The sequence below is a fragment of the Cibotium barometz genome, chromosome 50, assembly GCF_041138505.1.
Source record: "Cibotium barometz isolate CiBa-2024 chromosome 50, ASM4113850v1, whole genome shotgun sequence".
Lineage (NCBI taxonomy): Eukaryota > Viridiplantae > Streptophyta > Polypodiopsida > Cyatheales > Cibotiaceae > Cibotium > Cibotium barometz.
The window spans coordinates 38,998,480-39,023,216 of record NC_141095.1 but is presented as its reverse complement, the minus strand read 5'-3'; the positions used below and the strand labels follow the sequence as shown (position 1 = coordinate 39,023,216).

The window sequence follows — 24,737 nt, the reverse complement described above, 5'->3', positions numbered from 1 at the left end:
CAAATTGTGATTATGGATAATTAGTGCAGGTTACATGTAGGGCACACCTGTGGGGGCCCCCACAGTGTGTTTACTGAAAACCTGCAAACAATATACAATGGACCTGCAGCATTCTCATTTTCACCTGCAAACTTCATTTTCCCATTCCCAAGAAATTGCAAAATTCAAGGCATGCAAATTTCATTTTCCCATTCCCAAGAAATTGCAAAATCAAGGCATGCAAATTTCATTTTCCCATTCCCAAGAAATTGCAAAATTCAAGGCATTTTAGTTATTCTTTAGCTGGAAAAATTGCACGTATTTAAAAAAGACCTACAAAAGTTTGAAGCTTCAAGTTTAAATGTTTTATTGCCTGTTGGGGGGATCCGTCATGACCACTCACTTACCCGTCCAAGCCCCATCCCACACTATGGGTAGGGATTCATATTTGCAAAGGAGTGTTATTTTATTTCTTCTTCTGAATGTTGTAACAGGATGATGCCCACATTTTCTGTCTTCCCAGCCAAATCAAAGATGAGATTAGAGGAGTTCTTGATCTCACAGAGGATCTTCTTTCTGAATTTGGCTTCAAGAAGTATGAGGTAAACTTGTCAACGAAACCTGAGAAGGCGGTTGGCAGCGATGAAATATGGGAGAAAGCAACAGGTGCCTTACAGGAGGCTCTTGACGATAAGGGATGGGACTATGTGTATGACGAAGGAGGTGGTGCATTTTATGGCCCCAAGATTGATCTAAAGATTGAAGATGCGATTGGTCGGAAGTGGCAGTGTTCCACTATCCAGGTAAGTCAGCACAGCATGGATTTATGATTCATGTGGCGCACACATCTTTAACACGCTACTAATAAGACTTTTTGTGTTGTGGATGCATGTAGGTGGATTTTAACCTTCCCGAGAGGTTTAAGTTGCTTTATGTTGATTCAGTAACAGAAAGGAAACAGCCTATCATGATTCATAGAGCTATACTTGGTTCATTAGAACGCTTTTTTGGCATCCTGATAGAGAACTATGCAGGTGACTTTCCAATGTGGCTGGCTCCGGTGCAAGCTCGAATACTTCCTGTCACAGATACGGAGGTACTTGGCTACTTAACCTGTGCTGTCTAGTTTGTTCAAAAGGTAGATGCTGTAAAGTTTCCATAAAAACAACACACATAGACGCATACACACACCCATTTATCCTAAGAGCTCAAGCTCTAACACACTGACATGCACACGTGACGACACCACACCAACCGCTCAACACAAACAAGAAAATGCATCCAAATACATTTCACCCCAAAGCATTCATGTCGATAATGCACACAAAATTTCCAACACCATTTGATCCCATGGAATCGAACAATTTCTATACCATCACACTGGCAGGCCTGTAAGATTTCCCTCACTTGTTAAATAATCTACCGCACCTTGCTGAAACTTCAGGGGAGAGGTTGGAAGGTATGATCATATGGGTATACTGTACTGCCAGATAGCCTCTCCTAGTAGGACATATCATCGAGTCACTGGCTCAAGATTGCTCTCGAGTGGTTCTCTCTAGCCCTTTGTGAGAGGAAGGGTTTGGCAGTTCAGAGGGTAGAAACACGACGAGATTGTGGGCTGTTTTGGATGAGTTTGTGGACTGGTTTTCATGGCTGAGTTTATGGCTATGTGCATGGTTCAATTAGATGCTTATTCAAGGCCTCATGGATGTACAGACTTAGCAGATTAGAGGTGATAACAGTGTGGTGTTCTTGGGACACAAGGCTGTGTAACCTCTATGCTAAGAGGTCCTGAGGATTGGCAGATTGGACTTGCAGACATACGAGCCATGGATGTCCATGTTGTACTCATCTAAATCTTTCCATTGAAATTGAATAAAGAAATACCGAAAGGGGCGCCAAGCTTTGGGGCCAACAGGTGTCGTTCTCCTTTTTGTTTTGGAGCACTCTAGCTCCTGTTTATTTGATTAATTGTCTGGACTACAATTGGATCGGGTGACTGCTAGTCTACCACACTTTTGAAGGCAATGGAGGGTTAGGGTTAGGGTTTACACAGGTTCAAGCAGGCGTGGAAACCAAGATAAGAGAGAACACGACTTCAGTATGCTTCAATGATGAAAAAGTGAAGTACAATAGCCACATGATAGTGACCCTAAAGATAAGTGTTCACATGTCCGGCCATAAATGTGCCGGGTGGACCAAAACACTTATAAACTGCATATAAGTGAAACTGAGCTAAACTGGGGGAAAAAACCTCCACTAACTCAAGTAAAAAGTGCCCCAGTAATCTACTGATGATCACTAGCACTCCTCTGGGTGCATACACAGCATAAAACCCAACAAACCCCCTTGGAGTGATACGTGATCACTGTACATCATCCACCAAAAGGAAACAAATTCAAAGCACTGCGGAATGCTTCAAATTTCGGACGTGGTAATGCCTTGGTGAAGATGTCTGCCACTTTCTGATCTGTAGGACAGTAGATCAGACTGATATCTCCTGCCTGGAGTCTCTCCCGAACAAAATGATAGTGAATCTCAATGTGTTTCGTGCGAGCATGAAACACAGGATTCCTGGCCACAGCAATGGCACTCTGACTATCAGTATAGATAGGTGTAGGCTCCTCCACTGAAATATCCATATCAGTCATGAGACGACGCAGCCAAACACACTCAACAGTAGTAGTGTAGGTTGCTCTGTACTCTGCCTCACAAGACGAAGTGGCCACTGTGGTCTGTTTCTTGCTTAGCCAAGAAATGCATGAAGAGCCAAGAAAGAAACAATTTCCACTAGTGGAATGTCTGGTATCAAAATCACCAGCCCAATCTGAATCATTGTAAGCGTGTAACTGCATGTCACCCCTCTCAGGATAAAGCAACCCAAGAGACAAGGTACCCTGCAAATAACGGAATACACGCTTCACAGCTTGCCAATGTGACAACCGTGGGCTGTGCATGAATCTGCTCAACTGAGAGACTGCATACTGAATATCTGGCCTTGTATTACACAAGTAAATGAGGCACCCAAAAGCCTGAGCATATGTAGTGGCATCAAAGGAAACACTGTCATCTTGTAGTGACAGTTTCATCCCAGGCTCCATAGGAGTACTAATAGGCTTGCAATCCTGAAATTTAAACTTCTCCAGAAGTTTAGTAACATAGCATGATTGCAACAACCCAATGCCTCTCTTATCCTGCACAAACTGTATGCCCAAATAGTAATGTACAAGGCCCAAGTCAGACATGTCAAATGTCTGTTGCAGTATCTCCTTAAAAGCTGCAATTTTGTCATCATTTGATCCCATGAGCAAGAGATCATCCACATAAAGACTGATGACGAGCAGATCTGTCTCTTCTTTCTTTACATACAGAGTGGCCTCTGATGGACTGTTCACAAATCCCTGAGTGAGTAGAAAAGCATCTATTTTTGCATACCAAGCTCGTGGAGCTTGTTTCAAACCATACAAGGCCTTTTTCAGCCTGCATACTTTCCCCTCATGACCATGTTCTGCAAATCCCATGGGCTGAAATACATAAACTTCCTCCTCGAGGTCCCCATGTAGGAATGCAGTCTTTATGTCCAACTGGTGAACAACCCAACCACGATGTGCAGCCAATGCAATGACACACCTAAGTGTCGACATACGGGATGTAGGAGCAAATGTCTCCTCATAATCAATGCCCTTCTTCTGTGCATAGCCCTTTGCAACTAGACGGGCTTTGTACCTGTCAATGGATCCATCTGCATGTCTTTTCAACTTAGAGACCCATTTAGTACCAATTGCTTTCTTGCCTTTGGGCAGATCAACCAAATCCCATGTTTGATTCTTTTTAATAGAATCAAGCTCATCCTGCATGGCTTTGTTCCAATGCACATTATCTCGTGCATCCACAAATGAATCAGGCTCATCATCATCCTTTAAACTGGCTGCCATAACCAGATTCAAATCCTTGATGTGTGCATGCTCATTGGTCCTTGTTTCCCTACGAGTACGACCAGCAAGAGGACCCTGTAATGTCCTCAAATACCATCTAGGTATATGTCTGACCTGTGGTGCCTGCTGTCCCATATTTGGTTCAGCTTCTGGCTCATTTGGCTGCTGAATTTCTGCACCACCTACATCATTTGCTGGCTGTCCAGTACCCTCATGAGTTGGATCACCAACTGTGGAATGAAACTCCATGGGTAGTAGACCTTCAAACACATCATTTTCAGCCTGATTTGCCTCATAACCAGCCATGGATATTTCTGATTTTTCATCAAAAATCACATCCTTACTGATGAATATCTTCCTGGATAGTGGGTCATATAACCTGTAGCCCTTGCTCTCACGGCTATACCCAACAAAAATGCATTTTGTGGCTTTATCATCCAGCTTCCTCCTCAACTCTTTGGGTATGTGTGCATATGCAAGACACCCAAAGATACGAAAATGCGATACAGAAGGCTTGCGGCCATGCCAAGCCTCAAAAGGAGTAATAGAAACCAATGCCTTTGTGGGACATCGATTCAAAATATGACAAGCACACATTACTGCTTCCACCCAAAAGATATGTGGTAGTCTTTTTGCCTTTAGCATACATCTGGCCATCTCCATGAGTGACCGATTCTTCCTTTCTGCAACCCCATTCTGCTGTGGAGTGTAAGGAGAGGTATACTGATGTTTTATACCTCTACTCCCAAGAAAGGAATTCAGCATATGTGACATATATTCCCCCCCTCGGTCAGAACGGAGAGTCTTCACCTTGCATCCTGACTCTGTCTCAGCAAGTGCTACAAAGGCCAAAAATGCATCATATACCTGTGATTTCTGTGTCAAAGGATAGACCCAGCATATACGAGAGAAGTCATCAATAAATGTTGCAAAATAAAAGCAACCACCTAATGACTTCGTCTGCATGGGACCACAAAGATCACTATGTATAAGTTGCAACTTTGCAGTTGCTCTTAGACCCTGATCACGTGGGAAGGAAAACCTGTGCATTTTTCCCAAAATACATCCTTCACAAATGTGATCTGGAGGCTTCTCCATGAGAGGTAGATCTGTAAACATATTATGTCGCTGCATAAGCATAAGACTACCAAAATTTACATGTCCCATGCGAGCATGCCATAACTCCGCATCAACCATAGCTGGAGTAAGAGTGAATGCATTATAAGCAGACTGATCTACTGGCTGAAATGCATCCAACTGATAAAGTCCATGACATTGTGTACCAGTAAGCATCAAGGTCAAGGCATTAGCTTTGTCTCTGACCATGCATTTATCATCATCAAAGTGGACTTGCATTCCACAATGTGCTAAAGAAGAAATGGACAACAAATTCTTCTTTATCCCTGGTACATATAAGGCATCTGTAAGGCGGAGAATGGAGCCATCAATGGCTGTGAGCTGAATCTCCCCAATGCCACGAACTGGATATGAAGCATTCTTGGCACACTGAACAGTTTTGCCAACAGGGGCAGGGTCAACATGACTAAACAAATCCCTGCGAGATGTGATATGCTTTGAGGCACCACTATCAAAATACCAAGTACATGCATGCTCTGTCAAACTGAGTGCCTGTGAAGACCAAGAGGTATCATAGCTGCATGTATAAAAACAGTAATCCCTGTCCTCAACAAAAGAAGCAGTCTCTGGAGGAGCTTTAGAAGCATCATTAACAGACATCCCAGCTTCCTTTGCCTTCTCTTTGGCAATCCTCTTCCGACATTCCGTGATGTAGTGACCTGGCTTCTTACAGTAATGACATTTGCCCTTCTTTTTGGGCTGTCCATCACCTTTCTTGGTACCCTTTGAAGAACCACCATCACCTGAGTTTTGATTTGCACTCTTTGGCTGAGTTTTTCCTTTCCCCTTTTGACCTGCAGTAAATGCTTGTTCAGCATTTGTGTTCATATTCATATTCTTCCTCATTTGCTCCTCTTGTAGTAAGAGAGCAACAAGTTCCTGATACTTGAGGGGTTCAACAGCATTCCTCATGCTGAGGTTCAAAGAGGTATGAAAAGCCAAGTAAGATCTTGGCAAAGAGTGCAAGATGGTGGACACAAGCTGTGTCTCAGGAATAATCTCATCCACATTGATGAGTTGCTCTCTCAAATCCTTCCTATGCAAAAGACTTTTAAGTATTTATGTTTTTTCTTAGATAGATGGCAAATAACTTGAGGTGTAAGTCTCTGGAGCCAATGGACCTGGACGTGGTTCATCACCACTAACAAAATCCCAAAGACCTTTTGCCACAAGCACATTTTTCAGCATAAAACTCCACAAGGAGTAGTTCGTGCCATCCAATTTGTCTTCCTTAGACAAATATGCGAATACATCACTTTGCTGTTGATTTGCCATTATGCTTTACGCACAATGTTGTACCTGTTTACCAAAAAACCCAATAGCAGAAACCCTGATAACAACTGTACTCCACTGAATACAGTTCACCCAAATATGCCTGCACTCTCAATCCTCTGAATGTGCAGCTCAATGCACCAATGACTGAGTAGAGCAGCAAATGGCGTACACAATGCCAAAATGGCCCAAAAATGCCCAAATTTGCTGCACCCAAACTGTGCAAAAAACCTGTATTGTTCTTTGCTAGAAAATCTGCCTGTTGTGCCTGTATATTTTTCACAGAGAAAATAAAAATGCCCAAAAACTGAATTTTAATGCTTACCACTGAATGACTGTGTAGGTTGTGGTATTTCTGCAGGTACTGATCACCAAAGTGCAAGTACAAATGACTGTACTTCACAGGACTGATGTAGGTGGAAGTACTGTGCAGGTAGCGCTTACTGTACGGGCAGGTACAGTACTATGTTGGGCGAGCAGGTACACGTCAGGTACAGAATGCGCAGGTTTGTACAGTCGCCAGGTGTGTACAGTCGCCAGGTACGGAAGCAAGTGTACGGGCAGCAGTCGCACAGATGTAGCTGAAGGCGCACAGGTGATGGTGGCTGCGCTTGACTGTACGGGCTGGTACAGTAACTGTAGGCGACGCCTATTGCAGTACCCGACTGAAGGCGACCAGGTACAGAAGTTGTAGGCGGCGTGCAGTACCCGACTGAAGGCGACCAGGTACAGAAGTTGTAGGCGGCGCTTGACTGGATGTACGGATGCTGTACGGGCAGCAGCAACAAAAGCTTGGCAGTGTACGGGCAGGGCAATGCAGAGCTTCAATGCTCTGATACCAATTGAAGGCAATGGAGGGTTAGGGTTAGGGTTTACACAGGTTCAAGCAGGCGTGGAAACCAAGATAAGAGAGAACACGACTTCAGTATGCTTCAATGATGAAAAAGTGAAGTACAATAGCCACATGATAGTGACCCTAAAGATAAGTGTTCACATGTCCGGCCATAAATGTGCCGGGTGGACCAAAACACTTATAAACTGCATATAAGTGAAACTGAGCTAAACTGGGGGAAAAAACCTCCACTAACTGAAGTAAAAAGTGCCCCAGTAATCTACTGATGATCACTAGCACTCCTCTGGGTGCATACACAGCATAAAACCCAACAACTTTGGTTTCTATCAGAGGCCGGTTTCAGATTAGGTTATCATCAGGTGTATAAGTGGATTGCAAAAGGTCAGGTCTCAATTGTGCCCGGGCTTAAGGCAAATGTTGCATGAATAGCAGGTGGAGATACTAATTGCGACTGCATTCTTTTGGTTGCAAGGATGGCACTCAAGCTCTAGTTTCTTGTTTCTTGGGAAAGAATAATATGCTGTACATCATGTATAACATGTGTTGTGTAAGACGGTTTGCATCTTGCTTCTACGCACAATAATACTTCACAATTGCTGAAACTACACCGACTAGGTGTGAACGTCATTGAGCACCGTCTTGTGAACAATAAGGCCTGGAGTTGTGCTGTTAAGGTTTCAGCAGGTACGGTGGGTACTGTTGGTATATAAGGTACTGTTAGGGTTTCAGTAGGCAGCACAGGTTCCCACAACAGGTACAAATAGGGTTTCAGCAAGTACAACAGGTACACAGCAGGTACTGTTAGGGTTTCAGCAAGTACAACAGGTACACAGAAGGTACAGTAGGTACACAGCAGCGACTGTTAGGGTTTCAGCAGGTACACAGCAGAAAAAGGGAAGTGAGGCAAGGAGAGTTGGGGGTCAGCTTCTAGGAGAAGGGAAAGTGCAAAGAGGTGGAGAAGAATGGGGGAGAGGTGGAGGGGTCCAAATCCCTTGTGCCATGTGACACAGAGGGGTCAGCTTCTAGGAGAAGGGAAAGTGCAAAGAGGTGGAGGGGTCCAAATCCCTTGTGCCATGTGCACAGCCCACCATAATTAATGGTGGGCAGCTCCTTAAAGTGTCCACACACTTATGAGGCCTTGTGTGGGTGCCCAGCATTTGGGCTGGCCACTCTTTTGACCATGGGCCCCGGGCATTGGGCCGGTCACCGATGCACAACTTTAATAAATGTGAACTACTAAGGTTATAAAACCTTTGCAAGAATAAACGAGGGTTAAATGAATACTTACCACTTGTTCACATGCCACAAACCATGTCAGAATACATGGCATTCACATGGCTCACGGGTGGGCGTTTCTGTCAGAATATGCGCGGAGATGAAGACAAAATCTGAGAACACAAGAGCAAGTGCAGAAAAAATACAGCAATGGAGAGAGAGAGAGAGGCGTGTAACTCTGCTCTATATACACAAAGAAAATCCCGAAAATTGATACAATGGCATGGGGGCTATGGGGCCATTTTATATGGTCCCAAGAGAGTAGTTGGCCAGTAGAAGGGACAGCCGACAGTACACAAAAGCCCACGACCAAAATATGTCACCAGTCGGCCAGTAGAAAAAGAGTCGGCCAGCATCTGAGAGGTCGACGACCAGATCACAACAGTCGGCCTGCTCCAGAAGGTGAACACATGCAATCAGCCAGCTATTGGGACATCTTGCCATCATAGGGCAGCCACCCAAGCCATGGAAAAATAGGAAAAAAATGGGAAAAAAATATGGAGAGTGGGGAAAAATGAGAAAACACCTAATAAGGGCGGGTACACCTAGAATAGAGGCCCTGGTGTAAATGTATAGAGAGGAGATGACTTCTAACACCCCCTCTTAGGTCCTGGCTGTGGAACCATCCCCAGGGAGCTGGAGTGCCGCCGGAGCAACGCTTGAGATAGCGACTTCGTGAAGAGGTCCACCGCACTGTCCTCCGTTGAATAGAACTCTAGCAAGATGTCATTAGCAACGATCTTTTCTCGAACAAAGTGCGTTTGGATGACTGTGGGTTCCACCAGTGGAAACCCAATCCTGCCAAGCAACCTCTGCATCTTCACCACCTCGCAAGCAGCACCACAAGCAGCCCGGTACTCTGCCTCTGTCGACAAGGCAAGAGATAGTTGCCTCTTACTGCTCCATAAAACTGCTCCTGAGCCGAGGGTAAAACTGTCACTTGAAGTAGATCTCCTCGTGTCTGGATCTCCTCCCCAATCTGAGTCACTCCATCCATCAATCCCCCTCCTGTGTAAAAGAGTCCAAGATCCTTCGTATGCTGTAGAAGCCACAAGATATGCAATCCTGCCTCCCAAAGAGTCATATGCAAACATGAGCTCAACAGTCTCATCAGGAAGCTCTCGTCCAATTTGGTATACATCAACCAAATCAATGAACCATTCTGCTTCCGAGTGAGAGAGGCACCATACTGCTCACAAGGATCAACAACTGTTACGGTGGGATGCCAAACCTGCTGAAGACCACTCAAGGCCTTTGGAAACGTGTAACCAACCCCCTTTGAATCCGGAACCACAAATCTTGGAGAATGTGCAACATCTACCTCCTTCTGCAAGTAATCAACTGTCACCTGCATGGCTTTCCAAGAGGTCCCCGTGGAAAGAACTTCCTCATCTACAGGAGTTTCTTTGTCCCGAATACTACGAGACATTAGAGCATAAGTTACATGTAAAGTTTCCTCTGACTGACGAACACAAGAACTACCAACATCTGTACTGGAAAGTTCCTGCCAACTGCTGCCATCAACTGGCAAGCTATCCTCCATCTGGTCCCGAAAAGCTTGCACCTGTAGCGTATCTACACTTAAGTGGCCATTACCAGACTGCCACTCATCACAAAAATAAGGACCTGGGAGAGAGAGTGCTGAAAGTTTGTAAACTCCATTCTCCACTCCGCCTTCCCAAACTACCTGGCCTGTTGTCTTGTCCCGGAGAGCAACAAAATGCTCATTAAACTCCACCCGTACGCCAGTCTTGCAAACCTGATGCACTGACAACAGATGAAAACCAAGTGATGGAACATACAACACCTGGGAGGAATGCTTTCCCCGTCTGCCCCATCGGGAACTATCTCCAACCTGCCCTCACTGTGAACTGGGATAGTGGATGTATCCCCAGTAAGAATGTGACCAGAATACCTGTAGAGATCGTGTAAATTTGAACGGGAAGGAGTCATGTGCCTGGAAGCATCACTATCTAGAATCCACTCCCGAGTATCCGTAGCGGCGAGTCCTCCAACCTCCTTCCTGTCCGAAGAAAATGAAACCTTCATCTGGTCCCGGAAAGCCTGCACCTGCAGCGTATCCACAATTAAGTGGCCATTACCAGATTGCCACTCATCACAAAACTGAGGACCTGGGAGAGAGAGTGCTGAAAGTTTGTAAACTCCATTTTCCACTCCGCCTTCCCAAACTACCTAGCATGTTGCCTTGTCCCACAGAGCAAAAAAATGCTCATCAAACTCCACCCGTACGCCAGTCTTTCAAACCTGATGCACTGACAACATATGAAAAGCAAGTGATGGAACATACAACACCTGGGAGGAATGCTTCCCCCCTTTGCCATCGGGAACTATCTCCAACCTGCCCTCACTGTGAACTCGGATAGTGGATGTATCCCCTGTAAGAATGTGACCAGAATACCTGCATAGATCTTGTAAATCTGAACGGGAAGGAGTCATGTGCCTGGAAGCACCACTGTCTAGAATTCACTCCCGAGTATCCGTAGCGGCGAGTCCTCCAACCTCCTCCCTGCCCGAAGAAAATGAAACCTCCATCTGGTCCCGGAAAGCCTGCACCTGCAGCGTATCCACAATTAAGTGGCCATTACTAGATTGCCACTCATCACAAAACTGAGGACGTGGGAGAGAGTGCTGAAAGTTTGTAAACCTTCCCAAACTACCTGGCCTATTGCCTTGTCCCACAGAGCAAAAAAATACTCATCAAACTCCACCCGTACGCCAGTCTTGCAAACCTGATGCACTGACAACATATGAAAACCAAGTGATGGAACATACAACACCTAGGAGGAATGCTTCCCCCCTTTGCCATCGGGAACTATCTCCAACCTGCCCTCACTGTGAACTGGGATAGTGGATGTATCCCCAGTAAGAATGTGACTAGAATACGTGCATAGATCCTGTAAATCTGAACGGGAAGGAGTCATGTGCCTGGAAGCACCACTGTCTAGAATCCACTCCCGAGTATCCGTAGCGGCGAGTCCTCCAACCTCCTCCCTGCCCGAAGGAAATGAAACATCGGTGTCCATCACCTCCAGGTGCACAAATGCTGAAGTCTTCACGATCTTGCCACAATCATTACAGGTCCTCTTTGCCTTTAGTTTCTCGCGGTCTACGTCGGACATCTTCTCAAAAGACTTCTCCGATGAAGCCTTCCCTTTGCCCTTCTTGTTATGGCCTTTCGACCGTTGGCCAGTTAAGGCCTCCGAACCTCCGCCATGTGGAGGGTTCGAGAATCTTTCCTCTTGGTCCAAGACCATGGGCACAAGTTGTCACCATTTGGCCACCCAATTGGTCCACCCGTGCTTTCTTATCATGTATGTACATTGGACTGGTGTCCATGGCAGTTGTTTATGCTGGGGATTGATGCCACTCATGTGATACTGTAGACTTGGCTTTCCGTTGGGACTTGTGCCTCCGTGTACATGCTCGGAAATGCTTGGTGGATTGGTGTTCCATTGGGTCTGGTACCTCGTGTACTTGCCTGGAGCATGTCTATTTTGGTATAGTCTCATGAACGGGGATTGTCCATACCAATGCTGTATTGCATAGCATCTTTATGTGCTTGCTTGCAATTGAAATTGCCTGCTGTTTTTATGCTTGCTTAACCAATGTGTAGTTCCGGGTAAGGGGATGCCCGCCCGTGAACCGTGCGTGTGAAACCGTCTGCTGACATGGTTGTGTGGCATGTGAATAGGTGGTAAGTATTACCCAATCTAGGCTCAAATAGCCCTTAGGACTTGGCCAATATTTATAAGTGAGTGCGTTCCCACTTCATTAAAGTTTGGGCGCCCAAAGTCACTTATAAATTATGACCGCTTTCAAGTTCACACTCACTAAAGTCCCGAGGCGGACAAGACTCAATGTCCAGGACCTGATCCTCCCCTTTTACTCATAAATGGGCATCTCCCCATGTCCCTTCACCTAATTGGACCCCAATTCACTCACTTATTAAGAGAAAATTCATGTTTTCTCTTCATGAAGATTTTTGGAGGCTGAAAACTTTGTTTTTCCACCATTTCTTTCCATTTCCAAGCTCTCCATAGCCATACCCAACTTGCTAGGGTGTTTTCCAAGCTTCCAAGAGTGTTTCCAAGTGCTAATCACTCTCCTACTCACTCCCAATGACTGAAATTCAGCAAAACAGCTCTCATTTTTGCTGTAATTTCTGGTCTTTTTGCTGAAAACCCTAATTTCAACCTTCCTTTCTCAAGTTGAACCACAGGGGAAGCTTTCCCAAGGTTCCCTTCATCCTCTTGAAGAGTGTTGTCGCGAAGAAAGGCGACAAATCAAAGATCTCAACACCCCAAGGACTTCCATCGCGAAGACTTCCGCTGTTATCGACTCTACTTGCTATTGGTAAGCTTTTATGCTTAAATATGGGAGCAAGTAGCAGGAGGGAGGAACCAGATTACAAGATCAAAGATCTCAACACTCCAAGGACTTCCATCGCGAAGACTTCCGCTGTCATCGACTCTACTTGCTATTGTTAAGCTTGTGCCCTTAAATGAAGGAAAAGAAAAAATCAGCATGTACATGATAATATACAAGGCCATATCAAGGCTGAAACTGGCCTCATCCAATGCCCATCAAGTGTCTGCAATGAGCAAACCGCTCCGGAGGCAAACTCTTTGTCAACAGATCAGCCGGGTTGTCATCCGTGTGAATCTTAACAAGCTGAATTTGCTTGTTCTCTATCACCTCTCTGATGAAGTGATACTTCACATCCACATGCTTCGTCTTTGCATGAAAGACAGGGTTCTTTGCCAACTGGATGGCACTCTGACTGTCACAATGCAACAATGGAATATCCCCTGTATAACCCAAATCAACCACTAACCGAGATAGCCATAATGCCTCCTTGCAAGCCTCTGTGGGGCTGCAATATACTCGGCCTCTGTAGTAGATAAGGCAGTGCACTTCTGCATCCTGGATATCCATGACACAGCACCTCCTGTGAATGTAAACACATAACCGGTAGTAGACTTCCGGTTATCTGGATGACCGGCATAATCCGAATCCGTGTAACCATGCACTAATGCATCCTGTTTGCCAAAACATATGCACATATCTTGTGTGCCCTTCAGGTATCTCATGACACCTTTCACTGCTTCCCAATGCTTCTTGCCAGGGTTGGCCATGTATCTAGAAACCACTCCCACTGCAAATGCAATGTCCGGCCTAGTAGCAACCATGGCATACATGAGACTGCCACAAGCTGAAGCATACGGAATCTTGGCCATATCAGCCCTGTCTCTATCCGACTGTGGGCTGTCCATAGCACTGAGTTTCACATATGGAGGCAAAGGAGTACTAGTCTTCTTCCCCCCGTCCATATTGAACCTCTGCAAGACTTTGCCAATGTATTCCTTGTGAGACAAATACAACACATGCTGATTTCTGTCCCGAAGTATCCGCATACCCAAGATGTGATTTGCATCACCCAAATCTTTCATATCAAAGGTTTGATGCAGCCTCTGCTTCAAGGCAATTATCTCCTTACGAGATTTCCCGGCAATCAACATATCATCAACATACAAGATGAGGATCAATAGACTGCCATCCAAAGCTTTCTTGGTGTACAAGCAGTGATCTATGTCACTTCTCCTGAATTTCTGAGATTTCATGAATGTATCAAATTTATGATACCATTCTCTTGGTGCCTGTTTGAGCCCATAAAGACTCTTTCAGCTTGCATACAAGCTTCTCCTTTCCACTTACTGCATAACCCTCTGGCTGCTGCATATATATCTCCTCATGGAGATCACCGTGAAGAAAAGCAGTCTTCACATCCATCTGAATCAAGTCCAGATCATCATGCGCAACCAAAGCCAACACAGCTCTAAGTGTGGTCATTTTGACCACTGGAGAGAAGATCTCATCAAAGTCCACACCATATTCTTGCTTGAAGCCCTTAGCCACTAACCTGGCTTTGTATCTTGGCTTTGCATCTGGTGCAAGTTTGAGCCTGTAAACCCACTTGCATGGCAAAACCTTCTTGCCTGCAGGCAAATGCACCAACTTCCATGTTCCATTTTTGTGCAGCGAATCCATCTCTGACTTCATGGCACGCTCCCAAAGAGCCTTGTCTGCCCTCTGTAAAGCCTCTTTATAACATGAGGGCTCCCCACAGTCAGTAAGCATCAAGTAGTCAACCCCTGGAATAAACTTGTCAGGGGCTCTGGAGGGTCTTGTGGACCTCCGTACCCAATGACCATCATTTGCAGGTTGCTGTCCAGCCTGCATATCACCCATTGGTGGCTCCTGTTCCATGCCATAAGGCTGAAAAATCATGCCCGGTATCTCCTCTAACTGTGGTATATCCATAGGGATATCTTCTGCCATGTCTGGCTGTCCATTTGGACCATTTTCAGCACCATTTAAGGGCTGGTTTTCCTGCTGTAATGGCTGATTTACAGTCCTTTGTTGTTGTCCATGATGTTCATCATCATCAAAGATGACTCTGCCAGGCTCCTGTTGCCTTGCAGGCTCCTTATACATGCATGTTTCATCAAAAATGACATCATTGCTGCGTATAATCTTTCTATTCACGGGATCCCAATTTCTATACCCCATTTCACCTTTGTCACCATATCCTAGGAATATGCATTTGTGAGACTTAGGATCAAGTTTGGTGCGCATTTCCCTGCGTATGTGCACGTACGCAACGCAACCAAACACTCTCAGGTGCTTGTATGACGGAGGCTTCCCTGTCTATACCTCTTCTGGCACTTTCCCACCAAGCCTCGTGTTAGGTGACCTGTTTATAAGGTGAACGGCTGTCATAACAGCTTCAGCCCAAAAACCATGAGGTAACGCAGCATGTGACAACATAGAACGGACCTTCTCCTGAATGGTCCTGTTCATCCTCTCTGCTGTCCTGTTTTGTGGAGGATCATAAGGAGTAGAGAGCTCCCTTTTGATGCCTTTAGCATCACAAAAGTCCTGAAACTGTTTGGACATGTACTCTCCACCATTGTCGGAACGCAAAGCTTTCAGTGTTTTGCCAGTTTGATTCTCAACAAGAGCAACAAACTTCTCAAACACTGAGAATGTATCACTCTTCAAACGAAGAGGATAAACCCACACCTTGCGTGTGGCATCATCTATAAAAGACACAAAATATTTTGCCCCTCCCAAAGAAAGCTGAGGCATCTCACATACATCTGTATGCACAAGCTCTAACTGAGCATCTTTCTGTCCAAGAGCTTTCTTGTGGGGGCACTGTAGTTGCCTACCATATATACAATGCTCACAAAACTGAAAACTTGAAAACTTTAGAGAAGGCAAGTAACCCAAACGAGACAATTGCTCCATTCCTTTGACACTCATGTGTCCCAACTGGCTATGCCACATAGAAATTTCCGGCAGCTCGGTTGCATTTACATTAGCATGGTGACACACACCTGCATGCATGAAATAAAGAGTGTCCACCTTAGAGCCTCTGGCAACAACCAGTGAGCCCTTACTAATTTTCCACTTTCCACGACCAAATGTGGTAACATAATCAGCATCATCAAGCTGTCCAGTAGAAAGCGGATTCTTTTTGATCTCAGGCACATGCCTGACATCATGGAGCATAAGCTGTGAGTCATCTGAAAACACAAGCCTCACATCACCTCTGCCAAGAATCTTGCATGCATGGTTATCACCCAAATAAACCACTCCTTCATTGCCAGCAGTATACCTGACAAACAAGTCTCTGCAACCTGTGACATGAAAGGAGGCACCTGAATCAATGATCCATGAGTGCATACCATGACCACCTGTAAGAAGTGAATGGGCATCAAGTGAAGACGTAAATAGGACCTCATCCTCACTGCCACCTGCATGTGACACATTGATTTCTTCAATCTTGACTCCACTTTTGCCCTTTGGCTTTACATCTTTGGCTTCATCTTTCTCTTTGTCTTTGCCTTTTCCCTTTTCTTTTTGATCATTTTTCCATTTGTAGCATTGCTTTTTAATGTGTCCCTTCTTGCCACAATAATGGCATTCCAAATCCTTTTTGGAGCGAGACTTGCTCCTTCCCCGTTCTTGGCTTTTTCCCCTTTGCTGGGATCTCCCACGTGCATTCATTGCATTGGACTTTCCAACAGAGTTGTTTTTCCTGTTCATCTCTTCTTGAAGAAGAGCACCCTCAACATCTGCATATGACAGCATAGCATGCGAATTGCTAGTGGCTGTCCCGAATGTGTCCCAACTCTCTTGCAAAGTGCATAACAGAAAAGTGGCTTTGAACTCATCGTCCATTGCCAACTTTTGATTAATGACCTGGCTGACAATACCATTAAACTCATTTAGATGGGCTGTCATAGACGCCCCTTCCTTCATCTGAAGACCTATGAGTTTCTTCAACCAATACACTTTGCTTGAGGCACTTTGTTGGGCATACAAGTCCTGCAATCTCTGCCACATTCCCCAAGCTGTCTTCTCTTCACGAATGCTGAAAAGTAATGAGTCTGACACAGACAACATGATAGTAGATCTTGCCAGCTCATCCATATCTTCCCACTCTTCAGCAGTAAGAGAAGCGGGAATTACACCCCTTTCTTTGATAGGCTTGTGCTGCTTTTTCTGGAGCAACACATTGTAGCACTGGGTTTCCCAAATATCATAATTATGCGAGCCTTCAAGCTTCTTGATGTGAAGCAATGAAGAGCTCTCACCTGTGGTTGCCATAGCAATATGCAACCTGTCAATGCTTGAATCCCTGCAAAATGTGCAAACACTGCACCAAAAGCACACAAAGTGCTCACAGTTGTTCTCCCAAGCTTTTTCTCCCACTGCGGAAGCAAGAATGCAACTTTTCTCCCACTTTATGTGATGAAAACACCAAGATCTGGTTGCTGCAGATTTTGGACAGCACCTTAAATGTGCTCTGTTGCCCTTCCAAAGTACTGTACAGCAGTACCAAGTGCTCACCAATGATGTACCAAACCTGTACCGGCAAGTACAGCAGCTGAAATTGAACCTTTTGGTCACTCAAAACAGTGTACAGCCATGCCAAAACTTGCACAAAGCTGTGCCAAATCTGTATTAGCAAGTACAGTAGCAATAAATGCTCTCTTGGCTGTCCAAATGAGTGAAAATCAGACTTTTACAGTCCCGTACACTGCATACAACAGTCCCAAACAGAAATTGGGCAAAAGCCCCTTGACTGCAAGCTGATTTTTGAGGATTCAAGGCATAAATGTCTTGCTTGCTGCATTGCCAAGCTCAACAAGCATACAAACTTGAAAAGCCCCTTGATTTAAGATCAATTTTTGATCATACATGGTACATTGACGCACATGAAGGCATCCAAAGTGTTCAGGATGCTTCCCCCTGACCACATACACATCAAAATAATGAAAGCCCTTTGATTTACAGGCACATTGAGTGCTTGTCAGGCATCAACACAATGCCCAAAGCATCAACTGCGAGTGCCTGCATGCAAATCAACCAAATCGGCACAAAAGCCCCTTGATTTGCACTGCAATTTGCTGCAATTTTGCCCAAATGTGCGATTTCTCACATCATACAGCATGTATGAGTGCTTAATTGCACAATTACATCAAAAGCCCCAAATTTCGACATTCAATTTCCTGCAAATTGATCCTGATTGTGACCAATGTCCTGCAAATTGATCCTGATTGTGACCAATGTCACCCAATTTTGCCAATTTTGCTCAAAATTGAGCAATTCGACACCTGTATCTGCTCAATTGTTGATGTACTTGCTCAATTGCAAATCCTAAAAAAAAAATTTGAGGAAAATACCTTGTAATTTTTTGATTTTTCTCTAATTTGCAGGCGGGTTTTGTTGTTGCAGGAAAAGGGATGATGATGCTGCTGCTGTTCTGTGCAGTGGGGGGGGGGGGGGGGGGGGGGGGGGGGGGGGGGGGCACTTCTTGCTGATGTGCCTGCAGTGCTGAAGTTGTACGGGTGGCTGCATCTACCACCAGCTCATCCTCTGATTGGCTGTTGGCTACCTATAGCCCACGTAGGCGTGTCTCTGATTGCCTTCGCTTCGCCTGCTTCTTCGCTCGCCTAGCGCCAGCCTACATAACGGGCTCCGCCCAACGTGTTGTAAGCCGTAAGCTAGTCGACGACCAACGCCTTTATGCACTCACAGCCACGTGTCAGCGTTGAAAGCGCTGAAAGCGCTGGCCTCCTCGCTCGACGCCCGCTATGCTGCCTTCGCCGTCTCCGCCAGCAGCGCTAGAACTCCACGATTACACGCACCAGGGTTCTGGTTCGCAGCGTGGCTGCACCTGCTGGGCAGCGTGGCTGTGCCTGGGCAGCAGCTGAGCAGCCCACGCCTTCTTGACTGGCGCCCTGCCCTCTGTGCAGTACTGTGCGCTGCTCAGCACTCTCTTTCCTTACAAGAAGATCAAATCTCAAACGTTGTTGCGCTTCACTGCCAGCTCGACTGTGTGCTCCAGTTGAAGGCTCTGATACCAGTTGTGTGGGAGAAGGAAGAATTAGGGTTAGGTTAATTCATGTGTGGGAGACATACACAGAGAGAACAAGGGAGAGAGAGAGAGAGAGTTGTGGGGATAAGTCAACTCATCAAGTGAGAGTGTGTGACTCCCCTATCACACATGTATATTGCACTAGTACACATAGTGCACTTAGTACATTAAAAGTACTAAGTGTACTATGTACTATAACTTATGGGCTTGTACACACTATAAGGTTGGGCATAGTGCCTTTACCCCAACATCTCTGTTCCCCACAATGGATTTAGGCATATCATGGTGTTTACACTTGTTCTACAAATATCTTGACCATATGCTCAGGCTTAATGGTCTTCCTGATCGGCAAGAAGCGTGCTTGCTTGCTAAGCCTGTCAACAATGGTCCAAATAGCATCATTGCCTTGCTAAGTACGAGACAAATCCATGATAAAATCCATTGCAATACTTTCCCATGGCTGCAAAGGTTGAAGCAAACCAGGATTCTTTTGCTTGTCAAACTTGACTTTTTGGCAAGTGATACATGCACGTACATATGCCTCTATATCTTTGCTCATTACTGGCCAAAGGAAGTAACACTCAATCATGCGTGTACTAGTGTGATGCATCCAGAAGTTGCATTGGGGCTGTCGTAAATCAAGAAGGACATGCCATAGCTTATGAAAGCTGTCGTTTACATGATGCAGAACTTTCTTTGGGCATTTATGAGAAGGACTTGTTGGTTGTGATTCATGCCTTGACTATTTGGAAACACTACCTTCTCGGGGCTGATTTTATGTTCAAAACAGATCATCAAAGCCTAAGGTACTTCTTGACACAAACAAAGCTTTTGGAGAAGCATATGAGGATGGAAAACTTCTTATCTATGTGCCATTTTCAGATTATGCACACTCCAAGAAAGAAAAATGTGGTGGCAGACGCATTGTCTAGAAAACCATATGTGGCTGCAGTGTCAATTGCCTCACATGGGGAGTGAGAGCTATCTCATGAGGGTTCACGCCCAATTCCTTCACCATAGAATCCATTGTGTGCGCCACCATAGACTCGGCCTTTGTAGCCTCCATAAGCTTGTGAACCTGCGGGTTCTCATACAACATTTTGAGCTCTTCTTCCTTGGCATATAGCTGCCTCTTCATGTGCTCCATCTTAGCCTTCAATACATCTGGGTCATCTTCATGTATCTTCTCTTTGCCTCGAGAAGGTTGTTGGACATGTCTTTGCTTCTCTACATAACCTGTATGCATATGCTTATTGCCCAAGGCTTCAAAAACCTGAGTGCCACCTGCTTGGCCAGTTGGAACTGGGCCCTTGTCCAATGTGTGCATGTCTATCCATAGTGAATGATGGCTGTTCACACGATGCTCAATGCCCAAACGACCATTTCCCCACTAAGAAGAGGGAAAAAACCGTGCTCTGATACCACTGAAACTAGGTGTGAACGTACAATATGCTCGTCAACACTAAAATGAACTAGCCACAATACACATAATCACTGAAAGATACATCAATGATGCTCAAGACAATCTGCAAAAGAGAAGCATTGCACAGTACACCAGCATTGGGGCCGCGACTGGGCCGACACCCACCTGCCCCCCCCTCGCCCCCCCCCCCCTCCTCGATACTGAAGTATATTATTGGAGTATTTTATTTGTGTACAAAGTTCCAAGGGCTTGCTAGAGAGATAATCCATGCAATGCATAATATGAAGACATATTACCCAAACAAGTATTTTCCAGTGAAGAAAGTCGAAGACGGACTTGTCGAATGAGTCAATACAACCAGCCTGCAACCGGTTTAGGAGTTGTGTGAACACGAAATTGTCGTTCCGAGACACGTATGAATAGGCGCTCTCGTACTGGAGCCTGACTTGCACAACTCGCAGAGGAACGGGCTTGGTTCTCGCCCGTGTAGGCACACAAACAGGTGCTCACACTCTACAAGTAAACGAACAGGTACTTGTAGAAGATCCGGCACACAAGCTGGTACTATTAGGGTTTCAATAGGTACATCTATGAATACAGTTCTGATTTTTCAGCAAGTAGAGCTGGTACAGTTAGGGTTTCAGCAGGTACGGTGGCTGGTACATGTTTTACAGCTGGCACAGCAGGTGCCCACAGCAGGTACACAGTAGGTACAGAAGTTACAGTAGGTACTATTAGGGTTTCAGCAGGTACAGAAGGTACAACAAGTACTGTTAGGGTTTCAACAGGTACAACAGGTGGCCACAGCAAGTACAGCAGGTAGAGCCGGTGCTGTTGGTACAGTAGGTACTGTTAGGGTTTCAGCAGGTGCCCACAGCAGGTACAGTTAGGGTTTTAGCAAGTTCAGTAGGTACACGGCCGGTACTGTTAGGGTACAGCAGGTACTGTTAGGGTTTTAGCAGGTACAGCAGGTACACAGCAGAGAAAGGGAAGTGAGCCAAGGAGAGTTGGGCGCCAGCTTCTAGAAGGGAAAGTGCAAAGAGGTGGAGAAGAATGGGGGAGAGGAGGTGGAGGGGTCTAAATCCCTTGTGCCATGTGGCACAACCCTCCATAATCATAGTCACAAGAAACGTTTTGAGGTTTTTTTTCGTTTCGAGGTTTTTGGGGTTTTGTTTCAAAAGGTTTTGTCCTGTTGGGGTAAAGGCGTTATGCCCACCCTTATAGTGTGTACAAGCCCATAAGTTATAGTACATAGTACACTTAGTACTTTTAATGTACTAAGTGCACTATGTGTACTAGTGCAATATACATGTGTGATAGGGGAGTCACACACTCATGCCTTATGAGTTGACTTATCCCCACAACTCTCTCTCTCTCTCTCCCTTGTTCTCTCTGTGTATGTCTCCCACATTAACCTAACCCTAATTTCTGTCTCTCCCACACAACTGGTATCAGAGCTAAGAGGTAAGCTCCTGAGTCCTGCCAAACTGCCTCTCTATTCCTGTGCTGGACAAGCAATTGGGGGCCAACCCATCACCAGAAACCGTGCGAGCTCTTCTCAGACAGCACTGTAGTAACCTGCAGAAGCTTAAGGCTGTGTGAGCGTGGAGTTCCAGCGCACAGCAGGCATTGAGGCGTTAAAAAACGTAGCACGCACGGGGTGTAGAAGGCGCTAGGCGAGCGAAGCGCACAGCAGCCAGGCGAACGTGAGCGAAGAAGAAGCATCGGCTGGTCCACAAGGCTGGCGCTAGGCGACGTAGCGCTACGCGAAGCGAAGGCTACTAGGCCGTGACCGTGAAATGGAAGGCGGTGAGGGTAGTGGCGAAGCGGAAATCGTAGCCCTTGTCGGACATCATGACCTACTTGTTGGCCATGATGATGCCAACGGAGCTGATGATGTTCATGGCCCAGGCGCCCACGTCTGAAACCAGGGCGGCCTTCTTCGTGTCAGGGGAGGTGCTGTTGTGGAAGAGTTGGCGCCGTGAGGATACAGCCATCGCTATCACCAACGCCTTATGTCTGGTCCTTCGCCTTCCCAAACAAGGCCACATCTGTGACCAGCCCAAGCAACACCAAATTCACCAAATTGCAGCATCATCATCGTGCAGCACTCTTTCTGCAGCAACATCAGCAAGAATTGCCCCCCTCTCCTGCAACAGCCTCTGCAATCAAAATTCAGCCTGCAAATTGAAGAAAAATCAGAAATTACAAGGTATTTTCCTCAATTTTTTTTTGGGATTTGCAATTGAGCAAGTACAATCAACAATTGAGCAGATACAGGTGTCGAATTGCTCAATTTTGAGCAAAATTGGCAAAATTGGGTGACATTGGTCACAATCAGGATCAATTTGCAGGAAATTGGTCACAATCAGGATAAATTTGCAGGAAATTGGATGTCGAAATTTGGGGCTTTTGATGTAATTGTGCAATTAAGCACTCATACATGCTGTATGATGTGAAAAATCGCACATTTGGGCAAAATTGCAGCAAATTGCAGTGCAAATCAAGGGACTTTTGTGCCGATTTGGTTGATTTGCATGCAGGCACTCGCAGTTGATGCTTTGGGCAATGTGTTGATGCCTTACAAGCACTCAATGTGCCTGTAAATCAAGGGGCTTTCATGTATTTGATGTATATGTGGCCAGGGGGAAGCATCGTGAACACTCTGGATGCCTTCATGTGCGTCAATGTACCATGTATGATCAGAAATTGATCTTAAATCAAGGGGCTTTTCAAGTTCGTATGCTTGTTGAGCTTGGCAAAGCAGCAGGCAAGACATTTATGCCTTGAATCCTCAAAAATCAGCTTGCAGTCAAGGGGCTTTTGCCCAATTTCTGTTCGGGACTGTTGTATGCAGTGTACAAGATTGTAAAAGTCTGATTTTCACTCATTTGGACAGCCAGGAGAGCATTTATTGCTATTGTACCTGCTGGTACAGATTTGGCACAGCTTTGTGCATGTTTTGGCATGGCTGTACACTGTTTTGAGTGACCAAAAGGTTCAATTTCAGCTGCTGTACTTGCCGGTACAGGTTTGGTACATCATTGGTGAGCACTTAGTACTGCTGTACAGTACTTTGGAAGGGCAACAGAGCACATTTAAGGTGCTGTCCAAAATCTACAGCAACCAGATTTTGGTGTTTTCATCACAAAAAGTGGGAGAAAAGTTGCATTCGTGCTTCCGCAGTGGGAGATAAAGCTTGGGAGAACAATTGTGAGCACTTTGTGTGCTTTTGGTGCAGTGTTTGCACATTTTGCAGGGAGTCAGGCATTGACAGGGCGTAATGCCCGCTTCTCTTACTGCTGAAGAGTGGGAAGATATGGATGAGCTGGCAAGATCTACTATCATGTTGTCTGTGTCAGACTCATTACTTTTCAGCATTCGTGAAGAGAAGACAGCTTGGGGAATGTGGCAGAGATTGCAGGACTTGTATGCCCAACAAAGTGCCTCAAGCAAAGTGTATTGGTTGAAGAAACTCATAGGTCTTCAGATGAAGGAAGGGGCGTCTATGACAGCCCATCTAAATGAGTTTAATGGTATTGTCAGCCAGGTCATTAATCAAAAGTTGGCAATGGACGATGAGTTCAAAGCCACTTTTCTGTTATGCACTTTGCCAGAGAGTTGGGACACATTCAGGACAGCCACTAGCAATTCGCATGCTATGCTGTCATATGCAGATGTTGAGGGTGCTCTTCTTCAAGAAGAAATGAACAGGAAAAACAACTCTGTTGGAAAGTCCAATGCAATGAATGCACGTGGGAGATCCCAGCAAAGAGGGAAAAGCCAAGAAAGGGGAAGGAGCAAGTCTCGCTCCAAAAAGGATTTGGAATGCCATTATTGTGGCAAGAAGGGACACATTAAAAAGCAATGCTACAAATGGAAAAATGATCAAAAAGAAAAGGGAAAAGGCAAAGACAAAGAGAAAGATGAAGCCAAAGATGTAAAGCCAAAGGGCAAAAGTGGAGTCAAGATTGAAGAAATCAACGTGTCACATGCAGGTGGCAGTGAGGATGAGGTCCTCTTTACGTCTTCACTTGATGCCCATTCACTTCTTACAGGTGGTCATGGTATGCACTCATGGATCATTGATTCAGGTGCCTCCTTTCATGTCACAGGTTGCAGAGACTTGTTTGTCAGGTATACTGCTGGCAATGAAGGAGTGGTTTATTTGGGTGATAACCATGCATGCAAGATTCTTGGCAGAGGTGATGTGAGGCTTGTGTTTTCAGATGGCTCACAGCTTATGCTCCATGATATCAGGCATGTGCCTGAGATCAAGAAGAATCTGCTTTCTACTGGACACCTTGATGATGCTGATTATGTTACCACATTTGGTAGTGGAAAGTGGAAAATTAGTAAGGGCTCACTGGTTGTTGCCAGAGGCTCTAAGGT

The 24,737-nt window shown here is 45.5% G+C and overlaps 1 protein-coding gene across 1 annotated transcript in view; it reads left to right on the top strand.

Moving 5' to 3' along the window:
* LOC147610102 (threonine--tRNA ligase, chloroplastic/mitochondrial 2-like) overlaps positions 1-24,737 on the top strand; it is a 64,932-nt gene that overhangs the window by 15,825 nt on the left and 24,370 nt on the right. Inside the window, exons 7-8 of the mRNA XM_086787367.1 lie at positions 474-782; positions 875-1,075. Coding sequence (XP_086643493.1) covers positions 474-782; positions 875-1,075 — 510 coding nt within the window. The remainder of the gene's footprint in view (positions 1-473; positions 783-874; positions 1,076-24,737) is intronic.